The sequence below is a fragment of the Manacus vitellinus genome, unplaced genomic scaffold (genome assembly GCF_001715985.3).
Source record: "Manacus vitellinus isolate BGI_N305 unplaced genomic scaffold, ASM171598v3 scaffold_1_pilon, whole genome shotgun sequence".
Lineage (NCBI taxonomy): Eukaryota > Metazoa > Chordata > Aves > Passeriformes > Pipridae > Manacus > Manacus vitellinus.
The window spans coordinates 28,276,446-28,295,414 of NW_021939396.1; the positions used below are offsets into that span (position 1 = coordinate 28,276,446).

General features: G+C 44.9%; 1 protein-coding gene across 1 annotated transcript in view; it reads left to right on the plus strand.

Moving 5' to 3' along the window:
* Positions 1-6,960: 6,960 nt before the first annotated feature.
* TPD52 (tumor protein D52) overlaps positions 6,961-18,969 on the plus strand; it is a 39,979-nt gene continuing 27,970 nt past the window's right edge. Inside the window, exons 1-2 of the mRNA XM_018079123.2 lie at positions 6,961-7,004; positions 13,628-13,809. Of these exons, the coding sequence (XP_017934612.1) occupies positions 13,734-13,809 (76 nt within the window). The 5' untranslated portion in view covers positions 6,961-7,004; positions 13,628-13,733. The remainder of the gene's footprint in view (positions 7,005-13,627; positions 13,810-18,969) is intronic.

Here is an 18,969-nt window from a genome sequence, read left to right on the forward strand (position 1 = left end):
CAACTAAACCCTTCACGTGCCTCTTTCCTTCACAGCAAATCAAAATACTGCTCATAAAGCTGCTGTGAAAATCTTGATTAAATGATTAATTTTCATGGACCTGTGAATTGTTGGACATGCTGCCTTACAGCTTTTGAACTTGCACACTCTTTTATACTCTTGAGTTACAGAACCTCAAGATCTCTCTGTGTGTAGGGGCCTGTCGTGCATTGACTTCTATTTGAGTGGAAGGGAGTACATACAAATCCTTTCAGCAGATGAAGGAAGAACAGGCAATCAACTGTTTTCTGAAACTTTTTGCATGCTCCCAGGGCTTTACAGAATGGATTAGGAGCTTGCCCTTGGTAGCGGCCCCTTACTGCAGTGCACAGTGAGTGGCATTAAATGTAGCACGTCACTGCTTCGAGCCAGGAGCCCAGTGTAACCACCTCGGAGAGATTAAAAAGGGCAAGTCTGTGACCAAAGTTCTGGGTTGCATTGTGGAGTCCTGCCCTGGAGTGTTGTACATCAACATCCCTGCAATGACTTTCCCCCAAAATAAAAAATGAAAGCCACCTTGCTAACTGCACACGAGGAACACCCGTCAGCCTCTGCTACCATGGAGGTAGCAGAATGCATACTGAAACTAAGTCTAGCTATTAGTCTTACTCATACCAGAAACTCAGACTATTTATTTAGTGAAGTAATGGAACTGAGAAATGTGTAATGCAAAAATACAATTTTGGGAGAGTAGGGGGAACTTTTTAGGCATAGAAGTTTCACAGCTATTCACTCAGTTCACATTTGTTTATTGATCTGGAAACCTGCTGCTGCTGCAGTGAGGACTGAAACTGGAGCTCTCAAACTGAGCACATCCTCAGCTGCAAGAAAGATTTGAGAGATGCAAATTTGGAATGAAGTTGTAAATACCTATGTGTGGCCTAGCTAGTGCTGTAGGAGGGTAGGGCACTACTTTAAGAGGCATAAGGTCTCCTTTAGGTTACCGGTCAGGTAACTGCACATACACTGTTTGCCATCAGCCAGCAGTGTTGCTTTATTGCAGCTTACATGCACAAACCTCAGTGAATGCAGGGGCAAATAAGAATACCCTCACGCTTGCATTTAGTAGATGCACCAATGTATAATTCAGGCACAAAGCATACAAACTTTTGCAAATGAAACAGGTATTGGCATTTTCTCCTTGAAGAAAAAAAATTAAAATCAAAACCCACTCAGGCTGGGGATGGCAGGTGTCTGACTTTGCAGAACCACACCTGTGCCTCCTTGCTGCAGATGAGCAGGGAAGTGGCTGCCCAATTTTTGAGTTCTGGTGGAGGTTTAGGTTCCCTGAGAAATCAGACAAACTCTGCTTTTAAATAAGTAGATATATGGTGGAAAAACAAGGGAGGAGACCTGTTTTATCTGTTTTGTTGTGGCTGAAATTGAAAGCATGGTCTGCCTGTCTTCTTTGGGTAAATGTCAAGTCAGGATTTTTGCAAGGAGTTTCAAAGTGAGCTGTGTAAGATCAGGTGGAAACTAGGTTAAGACATGAGTGTAGTTGGCTACACAACAGTCAGGAGGAAAGATTTACTTATCTGAGTTATCTAGTTTCTGCTTCTCATGTACTAGAAACATTTCTAAGTGAGGTGGTGATGGAACTGCCTACTGACTGGGTAATGGCAGCAGGGAGTAGACAGTGTTACTAGTAAAATATTAATGAGATGAATGAAACTTTAATTTCAGTGTTTATGCACTAATTTGTTGCTCTTATTTTCACTTTACATTGCCTAGGTCAGTGACATGCCATATTAATGAAAACAGCTATATGCTGAGAAGCTTGAAACACAGAAGGACTCTCTTCAAGAAACTAGATGCTACACTATGGAGGAACTATAAGCCTTGACTTTTTGTTTGTAAAATGGGGAAGGAAAAAATATCTACTAAGGGTACTTAAAAGACTGGAGTTCTACTGCTCATGTTATGCAGGCCAGCAGGCTTCTGCATTAGTCTTCTTCTGCATGTAAAATACATGAACGATTTGCAGCACTTTTAGTTAATTGGGTCATTGCTTTTTTTCTCCCTTGTAGCCTTTTAACTGGACTCCTATAGATCTTCTAGCCCCAGATTTGCTTTTTTTTTTGTCTGCTTCTAACAAATTATAAATAATATTTGTGTTTTAGTTTACCATTTATAAAGTGGACCTGGTAATATGTAATCACCTCACAAGAGTATACGGAAAATTAACTGCAATTTGAACCTAGATCCTCTGATTCTTAATTACCATGCAGTAACTGTACAGCACTGCAGCCTGAAAAATAATTTAGTATTGAATTACTGAAGACATGACCTCATTTTATTCCCAGTATCAATTTTAGAAGGTGAAAATGTTCCATTTAGTCTATTTTTTGAAATAAAATAATTGTGACTAACTAATTAGCAGCAGTTAACTGAAAGACTTAGTTTAGCTAAAGTTTTATCTACAGTATATTTGCTACAGCAATAAAGGTGCTTGCTGCAGATGGTGACTCGTGAAAAAGAAAAGACTGTGCCCCCCAATCGATATATTTATATCATAACTGGAAACAGCTTGCGAGCACTTTATTAAGTCATTCCCGGAGCTATAATTGAGCAAAGGAAGTTGTGGTACAAATGTAAGTAGACAATGAGAAGTTAGAAACATTTCTTCTGCTCACAAGTGAAAGTAGCAGGGGTGAAAAGGCGGAAAGAGGAGAATTGCAATGTGTTCCTAAGATATACGTTTACAGCAATCATGCATCTGTGTGCACATCTATGTCCAATTTCTTGTATCTCATGCAAAATAAGCCTTGTTACGAGTTTTGGGGTCTTAATTAAAATAAGTGCGTAGGTGCCCTTCTTTCGTGTGGAAATGATGAAATAACCAGATGGGAAAAATCCAAACCCAAAGGTGCTCTAGCTCTCCCCCTAGTGCCTCTGCAGCAGATTTAACACGGGGTTGGAAATCTTTCTTTTTGTTTTACTTTATTTTTACCTCGCCCTGAAAGTCTATTTATCCCACATTTGCTAACAGCTGTACAGAGTAGGTGTCAAAAGCTGCTACAGATGGGAGGCATGAACTCCCAGCTAACAACCTTTTGCATGTACCCAGTCGGGTGACAGGAAACCAGCCTTGTGTAGGCAGGTGTCATGAAGCCTGCTCCTTTGTTTAGTTCCTGTAAGGATTTCAGGATTTGGCCCAGGACAAATAACAGTCTCACAGCTAGCTGACCACTGTGCAATGCTCATGGAGCTTTCTCTGTGGTGGACTATTGAGCCAAAGACCTCTGGGCAACTCCAACAGCCCTGCCCTAAACGTATTGACACCCAAATGTGTAGAACTGCAGGGTGTTCCTCCTCTAAAGCATTTAACCAATTCAGAATTGGTAGCAAAAGTGGCCTTGGGCTTGGAGACACTCAGGCATTTAAAGAAGTAGAAAGGCATCCACAGGTATTTTCAGTAATGTACTGCACTTAACTTGTGATGAGGCAGGAGTCTGAGATTTTAGAATCCCTCTGGGCATGTGCTTATCTATCCCAGTGGGTACATAGGTATGATCTTGACCTGTAGACACTAAAAGGTGTGAAGGATTTATTTACCACAAAAGGCTTTTAGCAAGAAATATATGAGTCAAAACATCCATGGCAGAGTGCTTTCCCCTGAGCTTGGGACAGTTTTATGAGAGGTAAGAGCTTAATTCCCTGCCCAGAGGAGGTAGGTGAACACAGGTATAGCCTAACAAAATCCTTCTAGGCTTTCAAAGAAGCCAAGCTGATGGTGCTCTCTTGCTGCATTGTGAAATAAAATGTAAATAAATTGGTTCCTTAAATCTATACTCTTCAATGACCTTGGCAGTATTACTTTGAAACCTTGGCTTTTATTCACTTCTGACTGCCTTGACTTATTTTCAATAAACAGCCGATCTGTGGGGAATGTATTTTAAAACTGGGCTCTGACTCCACAGAGGGAGACCAAGCCTGTCTGTATGGCAGAGCACTGGGAAGGCTCCAGTGTTGTGAATGTGAAATGAAATGTTTCATACAGCCATAATGTGGGCTGCTCCTGTGTTTGCTGCTCTACTCGGATTCCCTTACAACAAGCTTTCCTCGCACAGGACAGGCTCAATCCCATTCAGGACAAAGTATTTTCAAGTCCTTTATTTAGGTGGTTAGCCCCAAGCTTGCCTTCTATAGAATCATAGAATGGCTTGGGTTGGAAGGGACCTTAAAGACCGTCTAGTTCCAGCCCCTCTGCCATGGGCAGAGACACCTTCCACTATAGCAGGTTGATATACATGTACATGTTTGTTTTAATTTTTATAACTGATTGGAGGAAACAAGAAGTCATGGGCACTGAGCTAAGTACACTCTTGGTCCCATTGTCCTTCACTTTTGTCCTTTTTCATAGAGACAAGAGGACCTTCAGGACAGATCCAGTTCATGGATTTATATTGTGATCATAACTAGAGTCCATAGTCCATATCCATAGAACTTTTAATAGGCTTTGGTTTGAGTAACAGATGCTCATTACAACAGTTCCATCTCCTCACTAGCCAGGGTTATGTGTAAAAAGGCAAAGCATCATTGTATTTGGAGATGGTGGGTTTTGAGTGTCTCTCTTGCATCTAAAATCTTTCTGGGCAGGGCAGCTGGTGACCTGGCTAGGATCCAATCCCACAAGTAGCCCCATTGCCACTTTGAGTGGGCCTCAGCTGTGAAGGAAATTGAACAGCAGAGTATCCTGGGGGGGCTGGAAAGGGGGATTTCTAAGTTTAGACACTGAATTCAGCAGAATGGGAGCAAGACTGCGTACATTCAGGCTACACCTGCATTGGACAGGGCATTCCTCAGCTGAGTGGGTGATGAGCGAATCAGCAGTGGCTCACTCCTCTTAGGCTCAGGTGGGCTGGTGGGAATGTCTAGCATTCTAGCATATTAGCAGAGGGTACTGAATCAGCTGTCTAGGTAATAGTCCTTTCCTAATCACTAGCTCTTGCTTTTCCAGATGTGCTGGTGAAATATCCCTGTCCTTAAATGAGGTAGTGAGATGCTGACAGCTTCACTCCTCTGCAGGTTGGTTCTTGACAGGCATTTCAGCACTGCCAGGGCTGCTGCTACTGTAAAATAGCTGCAAAGGGGGGGGGGGGGGGGAAATTTTAGTGCTATTGATATTCTTCCACTGTGATTACAGATAATGTATCAGCTGCTCAGTGGGAAAGCTTGGAGTTTCAAGTCAAGTACTGTGAGGAAAAAAAAATCTATTACTATTTCTTTTTTTAAAAAAGCAAATGTACCTCCTCAAATATCTATTTGAATTTATTTTTTAAACAGTCATAAAACATCAATCAGCTTTGTGGGTTGAGTCTGTGTTGAGAATCATATATTTGCAAAAATTAATTTTTGTGCTATGAGATGAAAAAAGTATAAACGTGCAGGGATATATTCTGATTGACATCCTATTTTTATGGCACCACTGTAACAACCTCCTGCTGCAGCTATGCAGATCTTAGAATATAAACAAGCTTTCCTCTACCCTAGCAAAAGCTCACATTCCTCAGCTGCCTTGTAGATTGAAAAATACCTGGATTTGCTGCTGCTGTTTTTTATCCAAAGCAAGGACATCCTGAGTTGGCACTTCCTGACTCTCTATTGTGCTCTGCTTTAGCATGTGATCGTGCATACTGAATGCTGGTGACAATTTGGCTATTCACACAGCCCTGCCGTGGAGGCCTTGCTGCTTGTTCTGCACAAACATTGGTCTTTTTGAACAATCAAATCCATAGATGTCAAGTCCAGGAATTTGAAAAGGGTGAAATAAAGGATCTATTTGGTATCTTAATATTCTTGGTAAGGCAGCCTGCTGAGCAATGTGTGTAATGAAAACTTCTCTGCACTTAATGTTATTTTAATAGAAAGAGCTCAGATTGCAGGTAGGACAGTTGCTGGTTTTCTTTTCAGCTGTTGAAGTCTCTTAAGTGCAGCCACAACACATCATCCTACCTGGTGTAAGTGCTAGTGAGTCTCGCAGGAGAATCACCAATGCGAAAATAAAATCACAGTTTAATTTCCATAATGCAGTGCAATTTGTGTGGGCATGTACATTTTGACAGCATAACGAAGAGAGAGGAGATTCCACAGCAGCACAAAGGTGCTGGAGCATGTTCAGAGAAAGGCAACGAAGCTGGTAAAGGGTCTGGAATACAAGTCTTATGAGGAGCAGCTGAGGGAGCTGGGGTTGTTTAGCCTGGAAAAGAGAAATCTCAGGGGTGATGTTATCGCTCTGTACAACCAGCTGGAAGGACATTGTAGACAGGTGGGTGTTGGTCTCTTCTCCCAGGCAACTGGTGGTAGGACAAGAGGACATAATCTTAAACTGTGCCAGGGGAGGGTTAGATTGGACATTAGGATGAATTTCTTAATGGAAACGGTGATTAGATATTGGAATGGGCTGCCCGGGGAGGTGATGGAGTCACCATCCCTAGAGATGTTTAAGGAGAGACTGTATGTGGCACTTGGTGCCACCACTTGACATAGTGGTGTTCTTTCATAAGTTGGACTCATTGATCCCAGAGATTTCCAGCCTAATTGATTCCATGATTCCGTGACCTGGATCTCTTCGGTGGTAGCCTCCTCTTGCCCATCGCATCAGCTGCGAGCAGCAGGTTGTTCTTGCCTCTTCTCACGCTGTCCGTGCCAGGCGGTGTCAGCCAGGGCACACGGCAGCACTAGCTGCCGGCGTCCAGCACCGAGGTTCAGGGGCTCTGTAGAGCCAGGAACACAGCCGGTGAGCTCTTTATCCGGGGGAGGGCTCGGGGGCCGCTCACCTGTGCGGGGCGGGGCTCGCTCACCTGGGCGGGTCGCGGCTCTGACTGACGGGCCGCGGTCCCGCCCCGGGCACGGGCGGTGCCTCCGCCTGCCGCCAGCCAAGGCGCCGGCGGGCAGGCGGCGGGCGCGGAGCCGGGGGGCCACCGGAGGGTCGCGGGGCCGCCATGGAGCCCCGAGAGACCAAGGTAGGGCGGGGTGCGGTGCGGTGGGGGTGCCTGGCGCTGCGTGCGGAGCGCACGGCGGTGGCTCTCCGCAGCCCTTCGCCGCTCGGCCCCGGACCTGCCCCCTCCCAGCCCAGCCGGCCCGGCGGATCTGGAGCCCGGGGCGGTGCGGAAGGGGCGCCCCCCGGCCTGGGCAGGGCTGCGCCGACCGTCGCCCTCGGGAAATGCGGAACCGGGGGGCGGCGCGGAGTACGGGGCGGCTGCGCGGCCCCCCCGCACCCCCGGGCCGCGGGATGCAGGGGCAGCGCATCCCGGCCTTCCCGCGGGGCGTGGGGGTGTGAGTAAAGTTTCTGCTTTCACCCTGGAGTAAAAGTAGAGCGCTTCCATTTTACGAATGTGCAACTTTCGATTGACCAGCGCTGTTCACAGGGTTTGTTCCCACTTAATTCTCTCCATCCCGGGGTTGCTCTGCAGCTGGCAGCTCCATTTGGGCAGCTGCCCCTCGACCCCTGAGAGGTAGCAGGTCTGGCGCCTCTGTGGCTCTGTGGTTTGAGGAGGGCGATGGTGTGCATTTTGCCTGGGAAGACTGTTGTCCTAGCTGCCGTTGCTGAAAGGCTCTTCCTAAAACTTAATGGTTTATTTAAAACAAAAACCCTTGGGACTACTTACCCAAGAGAGTAGTTGGTGCCTTGATGAAAGCTGACCTGAATGCAGGCAAACAGGATCTCTTGCCATGAAAGTTTCTTCCACAGAGGTATATTATGTTTATCCTACTGGTCCATGGATCAGTTGGAGTCTTTTAAATGGTGTGGTACTGAGCTACACACCAGCTGCTTTCCACTAGGCGAAGTAAGGCAGGCTGGGGTCACTAAGCTACCTGCGGTAAGCTGTCAGGGCTGCTTGGCCCAGCTCAGTGTCTGAGCCCTTGGGCTGTTTTCATTCAGGGTTTTCCTGTTCAGAGTACTCGGGATGGCAGGAAGTGTTCACTTGTGGTGGCTGCGGTATTGGAGACACACGAGGTGCTGGGAATGTAACCCCTGACTCTGTGCAATCGAGTTCTCTGCTCTGCCAGATGAGCTGAGGCAGGCACCGGCCTTGATTTGCTCTCGGTTAAGTGTTTCGAGGCTTGAGTAGTACACTTGTACAATTAGCAGGGACTTCTGAGTTCCTCTGTACATAGAGAAAAGGGCAAGTTATCTTTACCCAAGCTGAAGATAATCTGGGGGGCGGCCGAACCTCCTCGGGCAGGTTCCTTCAACCATTCTGAAGTCCTTTGTCTATTGTCAATATATATTTAAAAAAAAAAAAGAAAACAATCCCCAAAGCCTATTCATGGGGACTAACAAACAGAATTGATCAGCCAGAAAATAGCACAACTCTCAGTTTCATCAGAATTTTAATTCCAACTGCAGGAGCATTAAAACTGATTCAGTATTTGCCCAAAAGTTTTTTCTTTGCGTTTGAGCCCATTCTGTTAAAAGACAAATGTCCCTGCTGCTGCAGGATCTTGAATGACTCCCGATGGGAGGAAAGATCTTTTCGAAAAGCTTTGGTGACGGTGCTGACACTTTTTAGGGTCTTGTTTTGCTATTGAACTAATTTTTGTTATAAATACTGCTTTGTACAAAGGGTACTGCACCTCGGGATGTTTATCAGAATAGTGTACCTAGTGTGATGTAACTGACTGCTGTGGAGCAAATGTGGTGCAACACCTTCTTCCTCTGCCTTTTTTTTTGGAGTGATTATGCTGTTCTCTTTTCATGGGGAGGTGAAGACCTGCAGGTACAGTGGGAAAGTCTAGAATAGCCAATGCACTTGTACCTGTTAGTTAATGGCTTCTAGTTCCCTGCCAGTTAGCCCTCAAAGACCACTTTCCCTGGCAAACTGGAGTGCTTGCATTGGAAATTGTGCTTAATGATACATATTATTACTCACTAAAGCCACATACATGGTTAAAGTCCAGGCTGCCAGGTCCTGTCTCTGGGGCCTCCTCTAACCCGAAATTAATTTGTTTAAAAGTGCGAGTCACTCTGTTGTTATGATAACAGCTTTCTCAGCTAGTGAAAGTTAGGAGGTGGGAAGAAAATCTATGTTAATCTATGGTAAAACTGCAGCTAGACAAGGCTAACCACCCTTATATAGTACATGTTTAAGTCTTCCTTCTCTCTTGAGCACTCAGGTTTGGCAGCAGTCCTTAAACAGGTGTTACCAGCCTACCGTCAGCAGCATCAGAACCATCGAGCAACTTTTCACTTGAAGTGTCTGTTTTCAGCTAAGGGACGTTTGGACTGGCTGAATGTCTGCACATGGTGCTCGGTGCATTCCATATGCTCTGGAAAGAGGACTGAAAGTACCCAGGGCCTCTTGTTCTGTGATTGCAAACACCAAAGCAGTAGTTTCAGCTCAAGCCAAATGGATATAATATTATGCTGAGATGAGGAGTCCCTTGTTCTATTGCTTTTCATTAACTTGCCATGGACAAAAATCTGATCCACTGCATGGACTTAGTTGCCGAATTGACTAATAATTGTAGTTGCGTTTTCAAAAAGGTTCTACCTTACTCTCTGCCCTGCCCTGCCGCCCCCAAAGAAAAAAAAATCATAACAGTACCTGGTTTTGCTTGTAAAAAGAGTCTCTCTGTGGCTTGCTACTGTTACTGTTAGTGCTGGTACAGTTCACCGCCAGAAAAATAAGGATGAAGCTGCCCCTACAAGGGGACTGTGCCACTGAGCAATGCCACAAAGACAAGCAGCACAGCACAGTTATCTAGTAATGCTCCATCTCTGATGTTGTGTTCAGGGGTTCCTCTTATGCTTCAGCAGCTCTTCACTTGTGTAACCTGATGTCTTTCAAAATCTTCAGCCTTTGTGGTACTTAGAAGGAGTCTCAAAACACTACATGTGATTTCTTGAGCGACTATGTAAGCCTTTCTTCTCCTAGACCCTTGACTTGCAGTTCTCAGGCTGACAGAATGGACTTGAGTGTTCTTTTTTGTGCAGAAAGAACTTGTTGCTGGCAGTAGGACAGAATTTCCCCCACTGTCCTAATGGACAAAGCTGCACTTTTTCCTGTTGCCTTATTAGTTTTCTAATCAGTAGGTACTTGCAATACTGTAGGTATGATTTTTTTTTCCCCCTTAACGTGCAGTTGTGAAATCAAACACTTGTAAGTAAATATGAGTGGACTACTGTTTTTGGAACTGCAAAGGAAGAATGATCTGAGCATCTATTGCAGTGACTTGAAGATGGAAAAAAAAGGAAAAAAATCTCAGAAGAGTTACATGAGCAGGTCCCTTGAACAGCAACAAGTTTTCCTTTCTCTTGCATGAAAAACTGTTGGTGGGGGAAATCTCCTTGTTCTGACTCAGACTGAGGGCCCTGACTTGGTGGAGTGGCATTATGTGAGCTTTTCAATAGAGTTGCTGTCCTCCCCTCTCAGCCAGTGCATGAACGAGGTACTGAAATGCAGGGGGTCAGTGCCCTGTGTTGGAGGGACCCTGGAGCCGCTGATGCACAACTGTTGGTGGGTGGGCAGCTGGAGGTTGGAGCAATGTCAGCTGTTCCTGCCTTCTCCAATGCTTGAGCATTGAAGGGTAACTTGAACTCTTCATTCGCACTTGCACTCACTTCAGTAGAATATGGAGGAGGGGATCAGCCCAGCGCTACAGCTGTGGAAAGAATCTATGTTGTGGTATGCATAGATCTTCTGTCCCAGTTCCGTGCAACCAGCTGGTCACATGCAGTCAAGACAATCCCTCACTCAGCCAGAGTAAGGTCTACTCTCAGACCTTTCAGTGTAAGGAAAGCTTAGCTAAGGATGTGTCCTTTGATCCTCCAGTGAGGCCAAGCTGTAGCTGCTTAGGGCTTTTAAAATCACTATGACATGAAATTGATGCAAGTCCTTTTGTTCCAGTTTTCTACACTTTGAAGCAGCCCATGAGTTCCCCTTTTTCCCACTGCAAATGCCCACTGGAAAAATGGGAGACCCTGTAGGCTCAGACTGACTTTGCTGACCTAAAATGAAGTGCTGCACCCTTGACTTTGACTTAAGAATGCACTGGCACAGGCTGAGCAAGTGCTGTGCTCTGCTAGATCTGAGTGCTTTGTGGGTAAAGTGGGAACAGCTGGTTTTCATGGCTGGTTTTTCATGCCATATGTTAACACCTCTCCTGGCCTGGGCACGAGTGCTATTGAGCTGCTATTAGCTGTGCCTGGAGGCTGCAGAGTGCAGCCCCTTCCATCTGCAGGGGCTGTCAGTAACCACATACTGCACTACTCTGCCTTGGGAACATTATTCGTATTCATTTTCTTGCTCCTGTCTACCTTGTCTTTTTTCCCCCTTGTCTTCTACAGCTGCTAAATACAGCAGCCTTTGACTAACAGCCTCTGCTTTGTGAGCCAGATGTCCCTATAGTCCTGGGAGGAGCCAGGTGATAAGGGAAATGAGTGTTGGGGCTTCTGATGCTTTCTGCTATGCACACCCCAAAAGCTGCTTTGGCTGCCCTGAATGTTGTAAAGGCTAGGGTGCTGGGTAGGCTTTGTCCTCTTCCTTCACAGGAAGGAGTCCTGGCAATTGTCATTGGCTGGGATCCCCACAGTCGTGAGGGGGAAGTCTTGGAAGTCTAGTCAAGGAACTAGATTTGCCATGTAAAATCAGTGAGCTGTTTGTGGATTGCTGATTCGTGAGGGTGCTGGACATTGCTGCAGGTAAGGAAGGATATTTGCTGTATCTCTTGAAAAAGTGATGTTTCTGTGGCAGCAGCAGGGAGTCATCAAGACAACCAATGTTGTCTTGACCAGCTTTCAAAAGAAAATAGCCCAAACTCCTCCCTTCTTAATTTAATAGGAAGAAGCAACAGTGTTTGTTGCTGAGCCCTGTGCAGCAGACATCTGATGGGTGTAGGGTTTTTCATGCTTTTAAGAGAAGCTTCCAGGTAGGATGATGATGACCCCACTGTTGCCTCTGGTGAAGTCTTTGTTATATGGGCACTTCTGATTTGAGCAGCAAGCTCAAAGCTTTTGGAGGAAGGGAGGTATTTACCCTTGTTTTTCTAATATCCTGCAGTGAGTAAGCAGAAAAATGTCAAACAAAGGGTGACTGAAAACATTAAGCGAGATTAAACACTAAATTGAAATGCTCTTTTTCAACCACCATTGTCACTCTGTATCAGCTTCAATTTAAGACTCCAGAGGAACAGCTTTCTCTCAGAGGTAGTGTCTTCAAAATTCCTCGTATTTGGATGTGTGTTAGCCAGAGTGACTGGGAGCCTTCACTCAAAAACCTTTTAGGGCAGGCTTTCTACTGCAAACCCTCTCTTTTGAAAAGGGCCATAGTAACAGACCAGCTACCCAGAAGGTTCTAATCTGGATCTCTCCTGAGGGTTCAGTGTCACTCCTGTCATTTCCTCTTGCTTGTCTTCCTCCTTCTCCTCTGCCCCCGAGCAGAAAGGGGTGGATGGATGATGCTATCTAGAGAGAAACCAGAACTATTATTGTGGTGTGAATGTTGTCACTGAAAGAGGCAGCTTTCCTGTTTTGCAAGCTGACTTCTCTATTCCAGAGTATGAGAACAGAGCAATAAGTGTCCTTGAGTGCTGACTGACAGTGGAGTGGCACAGCAAATGCTGCCTTGGCTAATCCTGGAATGTTCCATTTTCTGCAGAATGGAGGTCTATAGGAACATGCTGTGCCACATGTGGTTTGGAGTGACAGGCTTCTGAACTGCCCCTCTCCTGTAGCCTCTCAGCAGCACAAATGCCTGCTGTGCTTAAAAACTTCATAGGCAAAGAGGAAGCATGCTTTGTGTGTGTGTATAGAAAGAAAGCCAACAATTTATTGTTAATGTAATTGCCATTTTAACAATCTAAGTCAAGAATTATAACTAGTTTAGATCCTACTGCAGAAAAAGACTATTTATGCAGATGAAGTCTTGGTAATAATAAAGGTAACATATGCACTTAGTTTTTACACATTTTCTTGGTGTTATTCTCATCCTTCCCCTGACTTCTGAGGTTGGTAGTGTCACTTTGGTGGTGACAGGGATATTACAGAAAGTTGCCATCTTGTGAATCCTTTGCTGGGAGGAATAGGATGGTGGTGGTTTCTTCCTCACTGTAGGATTCACTGGAATCCTTCTGTTGTGTTTGCTTTTTACACATTTGCTGTTTCTTTCATTACTCTGCAAGCTCCACGTTACATTCAAATCTATTACATAAAATGCCTTTTAGATGTGTTAGATATTATTGCTTTGTTCTCTTTATTACCTGTAAAATAGTTTTGTCCAATTGCAGATCTCTGTTGGCAAGTGATGAGTTTCTTACAGCTGTGGGATCTCTGCTGTCAGCCCTGTGTCCCCTTACTTGTGCCATGCCTGTACTCTCTCTTCCCGTGTCTCTGCTCTCTGACATACGCCAAGTAAAACAAAGCTGCAGGCAAATTAAGAAGTGTTGAGACAGTGCAAGCCTGACAAGCCTCTAGTCCTGAGGTCTTACTCAGTTCAAAGCTCAAGTCCTGTCAATAGCAGTGGTAATGTCATACTGTGGAGTAACAAAGAGGCTGTTGAGCACCTGCAACTTGCTGGGGGCAGTGGATGAGGCTAGCAGAGGCAGAACAGCAGGTATTTCTCCTGTTTTGCTTTCCCTTCTCTAGCAGCTAGAGAGAAGTGGAGTTTCATCAGAGCCCACTAAGCCCAGGATCGAGATGAAAAGATGTGCCAAGGAAGGCAACCTGGGCTGGAGTTGGTGTTCTCAGTCAGATGCTTCTCCTGTCCCGTGGCTGGCAGCGATCTCGATTCATGAGAAGAACCTCAAAAAGTTTGAAAACAAACCTTTGTAAGTAATGCTTCTTAACTGCTCTTTAGCCTGACCAAACTGCATGTTTCAGTTGTGAGCATTGGGAATGTTGCTCATGCCTGTTTTGCTTTGCTTACTTTTTTCTAAAGTACTTTAATTAAACTGCTAGCAGGAGTGCCAAGATGAGCAATAAGTGATCCTACTGATCTCTGTCTTAGTGTGTTCTCAACCTAATCGTGTATTGCATTGTGACATTAGAGTCTTCATTAATTGGATCAGGGTAGCAGAATTTAAAAGAAACTCCTCTGATGCTTCCACTTGAGGCATTCCACTTGAATGTCTGACATTCATTGCAGTGATCTACAGCAGTCCAGTCTCTGGGAATACATGGATAATAATGGGCAGCTGCTGATGGGAAGGGTGGCCTTTGAAGAAGGCAATTTCACTGAACTTACATCTTCTAGTACCCAGTAGTCTCTGCAGAGTAGCTCAAGGTCCTCATATGCCCCCCTCTTTTCCTCACAGGCTCCAGGAATGGAGCTGTATGAGGACTTGCCTTGTCTTTAAAGAAGCTGTCCTGTAAGTAGGAACCACTACTTCCAACTCAGAAGAAGGGTCAGGCATATAAAATAGGCACAGCTCACACTGGCTGAAGTGTGCCTCACTCTCTAGTCGCTGTAGAAGAGAAATCCCTTCAGCACACCCCAACTCAGAAGTGTTTTGCTTACATCGGAGGAGTCTTGGCAAGCAGGCCGAAGACAGAGCAGAAGCCCCCAAATTAATCACTGTTTTTAACCTGCAGACTCTTCACTGCACTTTGATTACTGTTGGCAGAGGTTGGATTTATGCTTGAGCACAGACAGGCCTCAGTCTGCATGAGCAGATCACAGGCTGTTACGCGCTGTTTCCATAGCACCACTCACATCTGTGCTAGGCAGTCCCTGAAGAGGCTTTCTGAGCAACTCACATGCATTCAGGCATGAGGAGCATTGGAAGTAGTACCAGCCTAGGCATGGGGTGGGAATGGAGCCTGATTTAAATATTGACTTTCCTGTGGCCAGATGTCACTGTCTCGGCAGAAGGAAAATGAACTGTTTTACTGCAATGTGCTTAGCTTGGAGCCATGAGCTCTGAAAAGCACCATTCATTCTGTGTGTTTCATCTCCTCGACAAGCCACTTGCAGTGCTGTGCTCCAAAACTTTTTTATTTTTTGGTGGAGAATTTGTTCTTGAGTAAGACAACAGACCTGAAATGACTTCTTGTCTTTCTCTTCTCTCAAGACTGCTCTGGTGCCTGCCTGGCAGGTATTTCTTTTACCTTGTACTCTGTGGCAACCCTTTGTGTCTGCTGCCTGGGCAGACTCTTCAGGTGCTGTGCAGCTCTGCTATCCCAAGTAGGTGGTGTGTGGGCCCTTGAGCAAGGGATGAGTCCACTCACTGTATTCACAGCATTGCCATGTGGTCCATCACCACCTCTGGAGACACTTGAAGGAGCAGGGAGCAGAAGTTCCTGCAGAGGATCCTAAAGAGAACTGTCTGTACATCTGAAGAAGGCCACAACCCCAGCTTGCCATTGTCTGGGTTTGTGCTGCTTCTTGTCAAGCATCCCTGATCTTCTTACTAAGCAAGATTGAGCACATCATGGGTTCATCTCCCTAGTTCTCCCAGGTCTCAGGCCATGGCTGGATCCCTGCACACTATCTTTCCCTACCAGCTCCTGCTGCAGGGTGTATGAGGACCTCAGCCCCAAGCTTGGGCTGGGGACACACATCCCAAACCCCGGTTAAGGATGTGTGTATGGAATCCTGAGCATTATAGAAGTTGGCATTTATGTAGCTTAACTATTAAAAACTCTACTGCAGCTTCTAGCTGGCTGCTACTGTTATATTATTTAAATGCAGTAATTTGGAAGGAGGGGAAGACTTTGAAGCTTTACTGTTAGTTTCTCCATTAAAGCAGTGCTTAACTGCAGAAGAGATGTGTTCTAGGCACCTCCTTTAAATCTCCCTATCTGAAGACTGATGAAGGAATAAACAGTCACTGCTACCATTTAAATAACTGTTTATAGTAATCGTCTTAAATGGTAGCCTTACCTGAAATACCTTTGCATTTCTTAATACACTTCTAGCAAATGCTGAGGTACACCTGTCTGTATTTTGTGAACTGCTATTTGAGTTTTGTATACTGATGTTGTTAGCACTTTACTCAGTGTAGCAGAACAAGTGTGGGCACTAAGCAGGTAGTAGTACACTTCTTTGGGAAAGTAAAATGCAGTGTCTGAATGGCTTTTTGAATAAGATCTTGATTTTTACATGCAAACAAACCTTGCTTTCCTGCTCTTCATGTTAATCTTTAAATACTTGGTCAGCTATGTTACTGATTTTTCTGGAGGAATCTCTGATTATTGTTGGGGGCAGAATTTGGTTTAGGACTGTGTTGTCTTCAGCAGTTAATTTTTTCCACAGAAATCACTCCAAGTGCATTCTTACTTACTCAGTTCCAGCAACCAGTGCTGCTGTTCAATATAAACTTGTTAGGTTATGTTTCCTATCGAGGGAGGAAAAACCCAGAAGCTCACTAGGCATGTAACAACTGCCAGAGATGTGTAACAGCGGCCGCAGCATGTGTTGAGGATTTGACCACTGTGTGCAGTGCTGCACTAGCCGCCTGCTGGTCCGCTTGGTTGGACAATACAGAGCACTTCTGTAAAGAAGAAGAAGTTTCATGGTTTTGCTGGTTTATGTTTGGGAGTACTTGTTCAGTCATGGGTTTGAGGACTTGGTTTTAACAGCCCACCAGTCATGCCAGAAAGGTGGTTGGTTCTCCGAGAGCATGTCTGTGATGGTAAGTGAGCCTTCTGCCCGATGCACCCGTTGGATGTGTTGCTTGAAACACCAGCTTCTGAACTGCAAGTTGGTCACTGTGTTAAGTGTACAGTTTGTTCCTGTAAATTGTTCTGGGTCAGGGCAACCCCAGACTTTAATGCGGGCTGGGCAGTGAAGGGATTGAGAGCAGCCTTGCAGAGGAGGATTTGGGGGTGCTGGTGGATGAAAAACTGGACATAAGCCAACAGTGTGTGCTTTCAGCCCAGAAAGCCAGCTGCATCCTGGTCTGCATCAAAAGAATCATGGCCAGCAGGCTGAGGGAGGTGATTCTGCTCCCCTTCCTCACTCTAATGAGACCCCACCTGGAGTAGCATGTCCTGCTCTGGGGTCCTCAGCGGAGAAAGGACTTGGACCTGTTAAATTGGATCTGGAAGAGGGCCACAAAGATGATTAGAGGGATGGAGCACCTCTCCTACAAGGAAAGGCTGAGAGAGTTGGGGTTGTTCAGCTGGGAGAAGAGAAGGCTCCATGGAGGCATTATTGTGGCCTTTCAGTACTAAAAGGAACTTACAAGAAAGATGGGAAACATTTTAGTAAAGCCTATTGCAATAGGACAAGGGTTAATGGTTTTAAGCTAAAGGAGGGTATATTCGGACTAGATATAAAGAAGAATTTTTTTACAGTGAGCGTGGTGAAACACTGGAACAGGTTGCCCAGAGAGGTGGTGGATGCCTGATTCCTGGAAACAAACATTGGAGGTTTTAGATGGTCCACTGGACGTTTGGAAGGTCCAGTGGAAACATTGGATGAGGCTCTGAGCAACCTGATCTACTTGAAGATGTCCCTTGGAGGGGGAACTGGAACTAGATGACCTTTAAAACTCCCTTCCAACCCCAGCCATTCTATGGTAAATTACAGATACTGAACAAATCTTTAATTGGGAAACTTACACCACCCTTAAAGGGTATTTGGGGCATCCTGCTTTGCTGCCTTTGTGTGTGAATTGCAGATGAACATGAATGCTATGGTTGATGAGCAGCTGTGAGCAGGGAGAATTAGTTTCTGCATATTTCTAAACAGCAGCAAGAGAAACCTGTTGGAGTTGATGCTTTGAAACTGAATGGTTTCGATTGGCTTCCATGCCTGTCACTGTGCAGGTTTTTTGGCATGAAAGATTTTTGAAGATTGTATAAGAGGGAAAATAACTTGAGTGTCATTGGAATCAGCAGAGTGACCTGTTGAGTACTTCCTGCAGTGGTGAGGGAGTGTTTTTGGGATAGATGGCAGAAGGGAGAGCTTTATTGGAATAAATTTACAGTCCTCTTTAATTCTGTTTTAACACACTGCTATGTGAAGTCTTTAATATGGTTGTTTCTTATTTACAATTCAAGAGCAAACTTCACTTGGGTGAATCACAGAAACATACTTCCATCCCATCCTCAATGAAGAGTACTTTCCTATCCAAGAAGCATCTTTTGAAAAAGTGAAAATGTGGCATGGGAAGAGGGATACAGAAGTCAAAGGAAGACCTGTGTGTTGTCAAGATTTGCTAAGAAGACTTTTTAAGCTTTTTGGAAAGGAAAACTGATAAACTGAGGATAGAACAAGTGTCAAGTAAAGTGACAAAACTTCTCTAATCTTCCTGTTCCAAGGTAATGTTACTGGAGAGGTCTTGTTTCCCTTTCCTGCAAGGTGGTGCCAGCAGCATTTCTGTGGGGTGTGGTGGCTTTTTGTTTATAATGCCATATCACAGCTCCCTAGTAAAGGTCACACTTGGGGATTGACAGAGGTATGCAAGGCAGTGCTTGGACTTTCCCCTCTTCAGTATCCTGATCCAATTTTTACTAGAATGAAAAATTGTGAATTACATTATTAATAACTGTTTAATCTCTGAATTATTCTGAGTGTTTTTTTGTGCTGGTGGCTGAGCTATGATGTGCCAAACCTGATGTAACAATAACCTGGATATCAGCTATAGCAGTCCTTAAGCATAAAGTTTGAGAAGTCTACCAGGTAAATCCGTTACACAGAACAGATCTATTAAACTCAGACTAGAGCATGACCTGTGCTCAGAATGGCCATGAATATATGTATTGACAATTACAGTTCTGAAATGGGCAGTGTGGTGGATTAGTTTGTGCAATAGGGAATGATGCTAAACTTGGAATTCACTTAGCAGTGTAAAGCTTTATTTTTGGAGTTTGTTCATTTCCAGGTCAAATACTGGGAGGAGGCAACTTGTAGAACAGTGCAGTTCTGGATCAACTGCTCACTAAAATCAGTGGAGGCCTGCTTTCTTTACAAAAAAAACCCCAAACTATGAACCCCAGCAAAAAATCTCTCAAACCAAACCCACACAAAACTGAACAAACAA